At 30.9% G+C, this 14,783-nt stretch overlaps 1 protein-coding gene and 1 long non-coding RNA gene across 2 annotated transcripts; one reads left to right on the top strand and one right to left on the bottom strand.

Moving 5' to 3' along the window:
* Positions 1–6,934: 6,934 nt before the first annotated feature.
* On the bottom strand, positions 6,935–7,604 carry LOC139856861 (uncharacterized). Its single transcript, XR_011762203.1, has 3 exons — positions 7,506–7,604; positions 7,309–7,429; positions 6,935–7,151 (listed from the first exon to the last, which is right to left on the bottom strand). It is a non-coding gene; the product is annotated as an uncharacterized lncRNA (long non-coding RNA).
* A 1,333-nt stretch (positions 7,605–8,937) lies between these two features.
* Positions 8,938–13,245, top strand: LOC139858484 (protein PELOTA 1-like). The gene is made up of 11 exons (XM_071847331.1): positions 8,938–9,080; positions 9,174–9,256; positions 10,913–10,988; positions 11,080–11,154; positions 11,288–11,344; positions 11,520–11,565; positions 11,669–11,697; positions 11,800–11,838; positions 12,344–12,438; positions 12,521–12,627; positions 13,019–13,245. The coding sequence occupies exons 1-11, from the start codon at positions 9,030–9,032 to the stop codon at positions 13,096–13,098; spliced, it is 738 nt and encodes a 245-aa protein (XP_071703432.1). The 5' UTR covers positions 8,938–9,029; the 3' UTR covers positions 13,099–13,245.
* Positions 13,246–14,783: the final 1,538 nt, after the last annotated feature.

Genomic DNA, 14,783 nt, shown 5'->3' with positions numbered 1-14,783 from the left:
CTAATGCATCTTAACAACTATCACTTAGACAAACTCATGCAAGACCTGGTTCGCTAGGACCAACGCTCTGATACCAACTGTGACGATCGCTCCAAATCCATATGGACAAACACGTCATTCATCGATTTCATTGCAAGCTATTTGACCTCTATATGATACGTTTTGTAAACATTGCATTCTTTTGAAAAGGCACAACATAAATGAATATTTAAATCAAAGGTTTTCGACATCTGAAGATTTCTACATATAGACAATCACCGTAAATAATAGTTTACAATAGTACTTCCGTTGACAATGGAGTCAAAATAAGATACATGGTGATGATTTGGTGAATGCAACATTTCCTTGAAAAATATGCCATGTAAGACTTCATGCACATAGCTTGTCTAACATATAAGCAAACAGCGGAAGACTTCTAGGGAACCTGAGAATAAATATGCTAACAAGTGTCAACACAAAGGTTGGTGAGTTCATAGTTTTAATGTTTTGCATAATCTGTACATAAAGGTGGATCACAAGATTTCAGTTATTTCATCCAGAAACGTTTATCAAAATATTCTACAAGATTGAGCACCCTGGTAACTAAACTTAACGTATATATAATTTGTACCCTTTGTATAATCATCTTAATAATACACGCAAACCAACGTGTACGCTTCTCAAATAGCATACGTCCGTTAAAAGGCTAGCGCTCTAGCTCGAACGGGGATATCAAGCCCTATGGATCCATATACTACTACTCGCGCCCACCGGTTCTTATAACTGGCAGTTACTAGTTACCAAAGCTAAGGGATTTTCAGTTCAAACTCAGTGTAGAATTTAGTATGTACTTGTATCCATTGTGTTTATAATAAAGTGCATGTATTCTCAGCCCAAAAATATATATTGCAAAAGCATTTAAAAAGGGAGCAAATGAAACTCACCTTAGCAGCACATAAGGTCATTCACTGAAATGTGACCGAAACTCGGAATGCAAAATTAATCGTAGATCTCAACCTAGAGAACATATGTTGGTCAATACATGTCTAATAAGCTAGGTTGGGTCATAGTGTATCACAATCCTAATGCTTGAGACCGATACGCCAAAGTTAACAAAAGTCATCTCAAAAGTCAAACTGACCCAATATGATCTTTAAATCTATACATGTTTATTAACATAGTACAAGTCTTGATAATTGAACGAAATTATAGTTTATCAAACTCAAAATATTATTTATTTCAGGAGCTATATTATATTTGAATTATCATGGCAATAAAACATGTTTTATTATTTCATATAGTTTTCCAATACTTGTAAAATCAAATTATAGTGTTTATAAAGCTTTAAAACATGATAAGACAGTCAACTTTGACAATTGTTCAACAAGACGAGACGTGCCTTATATAGAAATTCATTTACTCGATTAGTAATATTTGAAAATTCAATTTATCAATCTCATAAAAAAGTTGTTTAAATATCAATTACATATTCAAAAGCAATTCCGATTAATGTTAATCATAATTCAGTTGACCATAACTTTTAATCCATTCCTTAAAAACACACGATTTTTAAATGAAAAGTTATTAATTTTTCGACAGCTTTCTAACGACATGCATATCATATACCTTTTATCAATAACACATGTATTTAATTCGTGATTCATCACAAACTATCTAACGACAAAATTAAAGCATACAAGTATGCATAAACATATATACTCGAGCACTAGACATGGATACACTATTAATATATAAAAGATAAAATATAAATGCTTACGTATCAATATTGTGATTCAATATTGCAGAAAAGTACGTAGACGCAACGGAGATGATAAACACTAGGTTTGACCTTTGACTCATGGTCATAACCCCCAAGTAATACCCATAACCTCCAGAGCTATAACCCATAATTTCCTTAGCTTTAACTCGTTCGAAAAGCTTGTTTTGAAAATAACACGCTCATGACTTCGTCGTAGTATTTTATGTAAAATACTTAATAATAATAATTCTATTAATAATAATAATAAGATTAATATTAATAATATTAATCTTAATAATAATAATATATAAATAATAATTGTAATATAAATAATAAATATAATAATACGGAGATAGATAGATGTGAATATGTGTGTGTTTTTCAAACTGCGAAACGATCGAGCTTTTATACATGTTTGCTGAATCCTGCCCACATGCGATGGCATGGGTTCACAAGCTTATAGCCATGCGATCGCATGGCTCTTGCTGACAGCTCACATCCATTTTTGTTTTATAGTTTGTCGACATATTTTTATAATATAAATATAATATATTTAATTTATATAATTAATTATATATTATATTAAATTCATGTGCATAGTTAACTTGTAATTTTTGTTCCAATGACTCGTACGTTGTCACTCGACTTATGTCCCGGTTCCGATTTCTCGAACGCATTTTCGTGCGCTTAGAAAACTAGTACTTTTTGTTACGCGACGTGTACCTTTATTAAAAAGTAAACTTAATCATTGATAAACTATGTCACTCGAAGTGTAGCTTTAATCAATTAAGTGTTTTGGTTCTTTGCTTCTATAAATCATCGTCTCGTAGTATATACATATACATATATACAATTTTATTTTGAAATAGTGTTTTACTGTAGTAAAGGTTTTTTACTGTAGCAAATAGTGATTTTCGAAAACACTGTAGCTTTTCAGGTACTGTAGCAATTCGAAAATACTGTAGCAAATTAGTGTTATACTGGTTCATCTTAAACGCTTTAGTTAACTTATCTAAATGTCAATCGAAACAATAAACGAATGTTACTATCGTTTACTAAATAAATTGAAATCATATATACGTATATGTATATATCTTTATTTAATATACATAAATCAGTTTTTAAATACATATTGCAAGTTATTTATGAATAATTAATATTCCAATTTATATATATATATATATATATATATATATATATATATATATATATATATATATCTATTTACAAATAGATGTTCGTGAATCGTCGGTCAATAGTCAAAGGTTAACTGAATATATAACATTAGTTCAAAATTTTTGAGAATCAATATTACAGACTTTGCTTATCGTGTCGGAAACATATAAAGATTAAGTTTAAATTTGGTCAAAAATTTCCGGTTTAAATTTGGTCAAAAATTTCCGGGTTGTCACACAATATATACAGCACAAGATTCGATTACAGTTTGTTCCGTAGCTTTGATTGGGTCGACAGAAGAATCAATCGGGTACAGATAAAAAAAATATATATACAAGTTGAATAACTTTGATTGTTTGATACGTAACAAAATTTTGTTTGTAATGTGAATTGATCTCGACGTGTAACAAATTCGTACACTTATTTGATATTTATTTCTAACAGATTTTGTTATATAGTTTGGAAGCAATCGACTAGAAGAATCACTCAAGAAGAAAAATAGAAAGTAGAAAGTGATGGCTAACAGATTCGTACTACATTTGATATCAATATCTCAAAATTTTGTATCTGTTTGTTTTGTAGTGTTTAATTGAGATCGATGAAGAATCTTGAGCAGGAGAAGGAAATAAGAAAGCAGAAATAGATAGATACTTGCAACGGATTCGTACGCTTTAACTGTTATTGACATCTAACAATTTTGATCTTGATTGTTTTGCAGCGAGGAAGGTGGTCGACAAAGAATCAATTTGTGTCAGAAGAAAAAGAAGATCAAAACAAAAGAGGAAGAATAAAATAGATACAGATGGTTTAATTTCAATTGATTTGTATGATTTAAATGAATGTAATAAAGGATTTCATAAAACAGGAAATGTAATTCACTAAAGTTTGATTGAGAAAGGAAACATATTTTAATTCTGTATAATTGAAGCTAATATTATAATCCTGATTCATATAATATATCTGTATATATCAGTATATATATGTATATATATATATATATATATATATATATATATATATATATATATATCAGTATGTATATATATATATATATATACATATATATTTATATGTATATGTAACTATTTCTATATCTCTGTATATATATCTGTATTTATATATCTGCATTACTACTAGTTTATAAATAAAATACTGTTAATAATTTAGTAATAATAATAATAGAAACAATAATAATAATAATATTAATGATAATAATAATAATATCAAAATAATGATAGTAGGGTGTATCTTAATAACAATTAATAATAATTTTTATATAAATAAAAATTTTATTATTAATGGTAATGATAAAAATAAAACAATAATAATAATGCTAATACTTAATAATAATAATTTTTAATATAACAAAATTATATTACCACATAACTATTTATATGGAATATAATATTATAAATTATATATATATATATATATATATATATATATATATATATATATATATATATTATTTATATATTACTTATATTACAATATTTACATATGTATATAATTATGTATAGAACTTATTTATTACATATATTATCCTACAATTTTTAATATACGTAAATTTGTTATTAACTTCGTTAAGAACATTAAATGATTATTTATAAATAATGTATTCAAGTTATCATGTTATAATATATATATGCACATATATTCATATACACATATTTATTTATTTGTTCGTGAATCGTTGGACACGGTCGAAGGTTAAATGAACATATGAAACAGTTTAAAATTTTTGAGACTCAACCTAACAGACTTTTCTTATCGTGTCAGAAATATAATATCGTATCGAGAGTTTGGTTTAAAATTAGTCGAAAATTTCCGGGTCATTACAAGTTAGTGGTGTGAGTTATCTTTTATGACGTGACGGTGTAGATTGAAAATGTGAATTCTGTTTCAAATGGATTGAGCTTGGAAGGTTATGATGGTGTGAGTTGAAGTGAGGGTGAGAGTACATTGTGGTGATGATGTATTAATTTATGATTGAGAGTTGAGTAAATATAAGATAAAAATAATTTTATAAAAAAAACTTCAAATATATTTTTTTTTTTTTTTTGACTAATCAAGATCACTCATGGCATTTTTATTCTTCCATTGCGTTCCCACGAAATCCTTCCCCACCCCCAAAAGAGACGCAACATAACCCAAAAATGGACGTGGCTATTGCCACCTGAACATAACCCAAAAACACGTGTTACACGTTGTGTAACACGTGTTTTTTTTTTTTCTTTCTTCCTTTAAACTGTTCAGCACTACATTTTATAACAAGAATTGCAAAGCCGCTCAACAAGGAACAACATGGCAGAGTGTCATGAGATAACAATGCATCAGCGACAACGTCCAGTAACAAAAGTGACGACATACGAGGATCTAACCTCAACAAACATAATACTTCTTAATATTTTACCTTGAGGAAATTGAGTGACGTTATTCTTATAAATATATACTTTTGTTTTTTAAAATGAATCAATGATAATCACGCAGGCTTGCTTAGTGGCCAACGAGTTGTCCAATAAAGCATACCACCCGAGTTCGATTCCAAGTTGTGTCAAATCATTCAGAAAGGAAGTGTGATCAGAGGGTGCGCGTAATGCACAAATCACCGGTACCAGGTCTCGCGCTCGAAGGCTTGATTACCCGAGGTTTACCCTCTATGGAGAACCAATGTTCTCGTTTATAAGGGTTTTCCTCGCTAATTAAAAAAAATGAGTCAATCACATAAGTAGTAGTCAATTCATGATTCTAAGTTTTTAACACAACCCAAAGCTTAGGCCCGTATGCTGGCAATACTAGTCCTGACAACGTACCGATTAAATCAAGATAGTTTTAGGCAACATGGATGTAACAACCATGAATACGGGCTAGATCCAAAACATGTATATCAATATCAAATAGAATAAAAACAAAAGCCCATAAATTGGTTATGAAATTGAAAGCACCATCACGAGACACGATGATTCATGAATAATTGCATACAGAGGAGGTGAAGAAGATTTTGAGAATTCATTTTCAATTTTCAATATTCAATAGGGCAGATATATATTACGTAATTCAAAAATGTAAATACGATGATTAGGTAAAATTTCTTACCACGACATAAATATAGATATAAATAAGGAATTAAATATATTATATGAAAAATAATAATAATAAAAGTTAGTGTTATGACAAGAGCCAAAGAAATACAAATGAATGAATTTATTAATTAAAAGAAAATCATTTGCTATGTTGTGCACTCGCGCCTACCCAATTAAGATTAACGTTTTTTTTTTTAATGCAAGTGATTGTGTCTCATTAGGTTTCTTTCATCAATTGCTTATTTTGTCTTTGTATCTTAAGAGTAAGAGGTAATTATTTGTTTTTTCTATTGTCTATGTTTAAATGTGTGGATTGTACTCATAGAAAAATAAAATAAAAAGCATACAAAAGTTGCACTTATACATACTTAGAATTATTTAATTTGCAACCAAAACTTGAAAAAAAGGGTCTCGAAATATAAGGGTAATTCAACATTTAAATCTTGAGTATTTTTATCATTAGCCTTAAGGACTATTTTCAGAAAAGTAAAACATCAATTAAAGTATTATACTGAGTATTATTTAATAACTGTTCATTGACTTTTAAAAACTATTTCACCAACTAAGTTTATGTACAACAAATTATCCATGAAAAAACTTTAAGTATAACTGTAAAGACTATAGTTAGACGTCTTTAAAAAAAAGGACTATAGTTAGACAAACTATTAAATATTTAATCATTAAAATTTGACATAGTTATGGGTTATTTGCTACTAAATACATTTACATTTTGTGATTATTATTTGCGTAAAACTACATAGTGTGCAAATTTTGATGAAACCGACTCCCGCGTAACTCTAATATTTATTCAATTCAATTATATTATATTATATTATATTATATTATATTATATTATATTATATTATATTATACTATATACTAAATATGGACAAACTATATACTAAATATGGACAACGGTCTCCAATAATATCTCGACACATCATCAAATTTGCTACAGTATAACAGTAGCAACAGTGTAACAGTAACCAGGGGTATTTTAGTCTTTCTATACCCGCAAAAAAAAAAAACCTTAAACAAATCAACAACCCAGATCATACACCGACCCTGCACACCATTCGCCACCTTCCACCACCACGATCAACCTCCTTCCACCGCCACCGTCAACCTACCGCCGTCGCCGTCCACCAATCGATCTAAAAACCCGAGAATAATATAAATCAAAACAAAAATATTGAACTTAACACGGATCTAAACAAAAAAATAGATCGAAACACGTTTTTATTCATAAAAAAAAAAATCTAAACACTATTTATTAAAAAAATAAATAAATAAATAAAAATCCAATATTACCAGGTAGAAAGCCGCTACAGGAACGATGCCCGCGAGTTTGGTGATGATGACAGAGAGTTACTAAATATAGATCCAAATACGTATCTATTCAAAAATAGAGATCTCAACACCAACAAATTTGCTGTTTTAAAGAAAAGTGGTCATTAAACCCTATAATCACGAAAAACGAACAAAAAAATAAACTAACCCGAAACAACCTCCGAAAGCAGCGTAAGTGAAGAACTCCACGTAATCGCCGCCTGCCGCTGGATTCGAGAGAACTGGGCGGTCGAAAAAATCGAAAACTTCCATCGAGGTGTCAGGAAGGCAGATCTGAGTGAATAAAAGAAAAGAACATGAAAAGTCAACACGTCGGACCTCCAGAGGCCGGTTGAGGCATCGGAAAAGAAAGTGATTACGGTAGTGGTTGGAACTATGAGAGAAAGTGGAATAAATATCAAATAAAATGTTAAAAGAAGGTTAGGTGAATGTTATAGTACTTGATAGAAACAAAAAAATACTGCGTAAAATGAGAAATGTCAAACGAACATTTGAGTGGGGTGAGAACACACAAGGATGTGACTACTCCCTGCTATACAATACCCACTACTAACTTTTTAAATTAATATTAATATTAATATTAACTTTAGTTTTATTTTATACGGAGTATTATTTATTTTGTATGTAAACCTGTAGACAAACCTCTCTTTTGTTGTACTCCTAACAAAAAACTCTCATGCCTAGCAGCCAACTGAAAGTGCACAACATTAAATCTTCGGTAGCAATTTCATATTTTACGACCAATTATCAAAGTTAAAAGTTAATGTCTATTTTTTAAGGTTATACTTATTTAAATTTGAAAAGAAAAAAGTCTATGTTGTGAATAAGATGTGGAAAGTACTATGGTTGAAAGTATATTGAGAGTTAAAGTGGTTCGTGTTAGTGAGTCGGTCCTTTTAGTACAACTATTAATCCCCTTTGTGCACACAATTTTATTTTTATTTTTTTAAATGAGTAGTTTGTTGTTAATTTTTTAACCCATGTTTTTTTTTTTTTTTAAGTGACGATTTGAAAGTAAACATCCATGTACGTATTCACCGATTGTAATGAATTACTACGTATGACGAAAAAAAGTTTTTACTAAAGTTAACATTCATATTAATTGTTGATGCACGTATTTCTATTTTAAGCTTTTAATGATATAAAGCAAACTGAAGAGAAGTGAAAAGGTATATGTATGAGAAGTTATGGTAAGTTTAAAGTGAAATTGTTCTCTGTCTAAAACTCGAATTTGAAAGTAAAATAAATTGTAATGTTTAGTTCCTCCTTTCATTAGCATAGCAACATAAAATTTTTACCCTTTATCTTCAAATAATAGGAGTACATGTTAACAGTTTTAATCATTTTGAATTTTTTAGTAAATTATTTGCCTAGAATTTATTACGTAGTATATTATATACAATATACTGATACTGATACTGATACTGACACCAATTAGTGCAAATTCACTGTACCCGCCCAGTCTTTTTTCTTTTTTTTTTCCTTTCCCTGTAGATGTTTTTTCATTCCGCAAGCGAAGCGCGACCCGAAAACTAGTTTTGCCCTAATTCTGGAACATCATCATTTAACTAATTCGAGGCACCTAGCGGCAACGAAATACTGAATTCTCTATTATTTCCTCATTAAAATTAAATTATCTTCAAACAATTCTGATAAGGTGACACAACGGTGTTGAGATTGAGATGAAAATCGTTCGAAGAGAATTCACCCCCGATGGCCCTGGCATCGTTGAGGTAAATAAATCCCTATTTCTATCTATACTGATTTTTCACATTCGATTAATCCTTCTTTTTTATATTTTCATATTTGATTTGAATGGTAAACAGATGACTCCTGATGATCCAGACGATTTGTGGGTGGCGTGTAATCTAATTAAGGCTGGTGATTCTGTGAAGGCGGTTACAATTAGGTAGTTTTTTTTATTATAACTAATTTATCTTATTTATTTGTTATTGGGTATGTTTGACAAAACTAGCTTTTAGCTGATAGCTGTACCTATTAGCTTTTTATATGTATTTAGTCATTTGGCAGAATAGATAAACTATTAAAATAAAGAGTAAAATGATAAAAAGCTAGAAGCTAAAAGCTAAACGCTACTTCTACTAGCTTTTAGACTGCAAATAACCCAGCGTGATCGGGCCTTTTTTGGGTGCATCACGCCCCCATCGCACTATAACCCGGCGCCATCGGAGAAAAATGTGTCCGGCGTGATGGTTGGATCACCGGAACAAATTGCAGGGTGATGGGGGTGAGACGAATAGGAGGAAGCCACGTGATGGGGGTGAGATGTATATATATTTTATTGCTTTTTTTTCTAATTTGTTTTTTAATTAGAGAGTGAAGTAATTTTTGTAACTGAGATTTTTTTTTTTTTTTTTTCTGGGTTGTTGGAGATGATATGATAACGATGATGAGATTGAAGAGGATAGAATTAGTTTGTTACTTTACAACTTTAACCCTTCAATTATAAATAAGTTTACATAAAAGAATACTATATTTACACTATAGTCACTAAAGTATTAAAATAACTTTAACTTAACTAAATTTTATTATATTTTTAGTTACTACTATAAAAACTCAAACAAAAATAATATTAATATTAATAATAATACTAATAATTATTATTATTATTATAAAAACTCAAACAAAAATGAAAAATAAATTAAAAATGTGGGACCAACAACCCCATCACACCCCCATCACGCCTACCATTACAAACTCCATCACCCTATCAACCCCATCACTTTTGGCACATCAGCACTATACTCCACAAAAACTCCATCACCCTCCCATCACCCCATCACCATTAAAAAGAGTCTTAGCTTTTTCTATCTTTCAAAAAAGTTTTAAGCTCTTGCAGCCAAACGGAGTTTTTTATTTGATAGGAGCTTTTTTATAAAAGCTAAAAGCTTCAAAAAAGAACTCCAAAAAGCTTGTTGCCAAACATCAATTTGTATAGTTTTGATAGAACCATGGAGAAGGAAACTGGTTTATTGATTTATAGAAGTGCTAAATGATACACGTAATTAAGTGTTCAAATATGTGTGTTTGTATTTCATGAAATATCATCATGTTAAGTGTGTAATGGCTAATATTGGAAAACGATAGGGTGTAAACTACCCGAGCTGGAACCTACATTCAGAAATAGTGTATTTGGATTTTTTTCAAATATATCATTGTTGTCTTTGGGTAAGCGAGGAAACCCTCCTGTGAACGAGCACATTGGCTCCCCATAGAAGTTAAAACCTCGGGTAATCTAGCCTCCCGAGTTGGAGACGCGGTACCGGATGAATTGCGCATTATGCGCACCCTCTAGTCACACTCTCACAGTCCCTTTTTGAACAATTTATAGCCAGGAATTGAACCCGGATGGTGTGCTTCATTGGGCAACTCAGTGGCCACTCAGGCAAGCCTGCGTGGTTTATATCATTGTTGTCTTTAGCTTAAGATTTGTAAACTTATGCTAAATTATTGTTTTTCTGCGTAACTTCTGTTATAGAATATTTCGTCCAAGAAATAATATTTATTTACATTTACATTATATGTTTGCTTGTATCCATTGCAGAAAAGTTCTTAGAGAAGCTTCTTCTCGATCAAGAGACGCAGAACGTGTGAAATTACAGCTTGAAATTAAAGTTGAGGTAAGGTTTGTTTATTGCTTACAATACTTATTTGTTATCATTATAATTACTTGTGCTAGTAATGCTTCAAATTTTGTGAAATTGTTTGCAGGATGTTGATTATGACAAAAAAGGTTATGTGGTGACAATAAAAGGGAAGAACACCCTGAAAAACGAGCATGTTAAAGTAGGTGGCAATTTTGTTTAAATATATATATATATATTTATGTTTCAAGTAACTAATCACAGTTCCTGGCTGCACATAGGTCTTATTAAGTTACCACTAACTTCTCGATAATTGACTTTTTTTGTTGTAACAGATAGGGCAGTCTCATACACTTAAAATAGAATTGCATCGTCCGTTTGTGTTAAAAAAGGTATGCATTAGCTTGGTGTTCATTTATCAATATTTTTCAAACGTTTTGACTATCTACTATTTACACCTTATGCCACATAGATCTTTCTGACAGTGCTGATCTTGTGTCAACCAGAAAAGTGCTTTTGTATAATTTACCTGTTTCTTTCTGAAGTGGGTTATCTTTTATATAACAGGTGTTGTGGGACTCGAAATCAATCAATGCACTTAAACCAGCATCAGGTATTGTATTAATTATTATATCTGTAATCTGTAATATTGCCTGCGTCAAAGTTTGGTTTTTTGATTATTTTCTTCTAGCTGACGGTTTTTTCTTCTGATTTAGATCCTTCTGTCAGTGGCGATCGTGCAGTGGTGCGAAATCTGTTTGAGATTTTTAATTGTTCTCTCTCTTTTTTTTTTTTTTGTGGGTTGTGACTTGCAATTCATTTTATTTTTATATATTTTACTATTTAGGTCCGTGCTCTTCAGGATTTCTTCACGATGCTTAATAAAGTGAGGTTCATTCTTTGATGTCAGCGCTCTTAACCTCCTTTTAAATGTTATTGTATCCATCAGTAATTTGAAATAGGTTTGAGATATAATGTATCCGATTCAGGATGAAAAATTGATCGTTAATCAAATGATATAACCGATTGTAAATGATATTATATTAATAATGTAAAAATATCAAATGTCATACTTTATTATGTTAACCATCATTAATTTACTGATCTCTAAGAGAATTTATATGCATCATTGATTTGGCCTGTTAAAAAGTTTATATCTAAGTTGATAGACACCCGTGTAATGCATAAAAGGGATTGTAATTCATGTTATGACCTAAAACGTGCAATGATAATATAACCTCATTAGAGTGATGTATATTTGATGACTTAAAGGTGGTAGTAGTTGCAAACTTGCTGTATATGAACTTGCCTGTATTAAAGGCAAACATCAGTTGAATATATGTAATACCTTCTGTATCTACATCTTTATACATCTTTGGGTGCATTTCCAGGATCCGGACCGTACATGTTATGGACCAAACCATGTTGAAGTAGCAAATGAAAGAAAGGCTGTTCAAAAATTACTTATCACTGATAACCTTTTCAGGTTTGTACTTATATATTTTGTTTCAAAAATCGTTATTACTGGTATGAGACTATTTAATTTCTGCTTTCTGGGTTTGCTACAGGAGTACTGATGTGGCTACAAGGCAAAGATACGAGGATTTGGTCAACACAGTAAAGGATTCTGGGGGCACGACTCATGTATTTTCTTCAATGGACGTTTCGGGGCAACGTTAGTACAATTTTTCTTTTTTTGTTTCTGTATTACTAGAGAGGCCAGGATGGGCATGTTGGGTAATGGGCAAAACCGGTATTGGCTGAAATGGGTCATTTTGTAGTACATGTTGAAACGAACTGGATTGGGTTGGGATGACATGTAAACACTTTGTGTTTATTTGTTAAATGTTCCTACAATAGATAACATGCCACAAAATTATCACACAAAGTGCAGCAGTACAATAGTAATCTAAACCTCTAATTCAAACAAAGTCTCAGGTTCGAACCTTTCTAGACTCTAGGTAAACATCTTGGGTCATCATTAACCTTTTGAACCTTTACAATTGTAGTTATATTTTTCTGTCACCCATATAAGTCTTGCGTGCTTATATTTTCCATTATTACAGAATTGGCACGATACACTGGAATTGCTGCAATACTCCGGTTCCCCCTATTGGAGCTTGATGATATAGAGATGATTTTATGAAGCACTCTACAGAAGTTATAGGCTAAATATTCTTGTATACAAATTTTATATTGTTCTAGTGATTATGAACAAACCACAAGACCAGGTTTCGAGATTAGTTTATACTGGTTCAATATTTTTGAGATTATTTCACTAAAATATGTAACCTCCTGCTATACGGTTATGTAATTTCAATTTATTTATTTTTTGCTAAAAAAAACGAATACTCATATTGAAACGAGGTCGTTTTAAAAAAAAAAAAGCGCTCTCAACAAGGAATACAATAAAGACGGGGGAAACAGGAAAGCTCGCACTTAGAAAACAAATGAAACTATATATAAACGAGCCTCCCTAACAATCCGAAAAACTATATTGACAAACTAACAAAGCAAAACCGATTACAACACGAAAAATTTCGAATCTCACCAAACTAACAATTAAAACAAACTTGATCACTCAACCTTCTACCTCTAACCTTTTATATGTATTTTGTGTTAGTGTTATGTTTCTTGTGCCATTTACATTACAGGTATTGTGGGACTCGAATTGGGTTAACTTCTACATTAAAGGTATTGTGGGACTCAAAATCAATCAATGCACTTTTAGAAGCCTCATGTATTATATCATATCTGTAATATTGCAGGCTTCAAAGTTTCGTTTTCTGATTAATAATGCGAGGTTCCGCCTTTCATTTCAACACTCTTAAACCTTTGATTAAATGTTATCGTATCCATCAGTAATTTGAAGTATGTTTGACACATGATGCATCCGATTCAGGATGAGAAAATAATCGTTAATCAGATGATATATAAGCGATTGTGAGTGATATGATTTTAATAAAGTAAAAATATCAAATGTCTTTGTTTAGTATGTTATTCATTTCATCCCATTTTCTAGTTCCCTGTTTTAGCTATGTTTTGCATTTAACCAATTCATAAATAAATTTATTTCCTTATAGGTTTCGAACCTCTCTAGACTGTACGTAAACATCTTGGGTTGTCATTAACCTTTTTGAACCATTACTAATTACACCTGTTGCCCAAGCCTTCCATTCTGTTACCAATTTTAGTCTTGCGTGGTTATATTTTCCTGACACGAATTTTCCGTTATTACAGAATTTGCACGATACACTGGAATTTCTGCAATACTTAGGTTTTCCTGCCGGACCATGATGAAAAAGAGATGTGAATTTATGATATACTCTACAGAAGTAATAGGTTAACTATTGAAGTATACGGATTTAATATTATTTATTTTATTGATTATAATACTTGTTCAATTTCATTCCTCTTTATGTTTGGAGTAGAACACCATGCAGTTGCACTAGGGGTGTAAGGCCGCTACACCAGGACTTTTATGTAACACATCAAAGTTTATTGAGTTAATATTTACAAGAGCTAATATTTACAAGTACCGCCTAAAGTTTTGTTTTTAGAAACTTGTCTTTTGATCCAATCTGCTAGAGAGTCAGTTCTGGTTGTTATTGATTATTATTTGGGTTGGTTGGGAAAAAGACTAGGAAACAGTCCTGAAATTATTTGATTAGTTCACGTAGCACTCTTCTCGGATAATCTGAATAGAGAATAATCTTATTCATTTATTTCAAATGTCAATTAGGGGGTATGTGGACTTGGTTGATTTCCATAGTGCTTTTGGACTGCACTTGGTTGCTTTCCATGGTGCTTTTGGAATAATCACACTAATGC

Source organism: Rutidosis leptorrhynchoides, chromosome 7 (assembly GCF_046630445.1).
Source record: "Rutidosis leptorrhynchoides isolate AG116_Rl617_1_P2 chromosome 7, CSIRO_AGI_Rlap_v1, whole genome shotgun sequence".
NCBI lineage: Eukaryota > Viridiplantae > Streptophyta > Magnoliopsida > Asterales > Asteraceae > Rutidosis > Rutidosis leptorrhynchoides.
This window is presented reverse-complemented; position numbering and strand designations above follow the sequence as displayed.

Coding starts and splice junctions, on each gene's coding strand:
- LOC139858484 (XM_071847331.1), top strand. CDS start 9,030: ATGAAAATCGTTCGAAGAGAATTCACCCCCGATGGCCCTGGCATCGTT. Junction 9,081..9,173: donor ATGGCCCTGGCATCGTTGAG/GTAAATAAATCC, acceptor AATGGTAAACAG/ATGACTCCTGATGATCCAGA. Junction 12,628..13,018: donor AATGGACGTTTCGGGGCAAC/GTTAGTACAATT, acceptor CCATTATTACAG/AATTGGCACGATACACTGGA.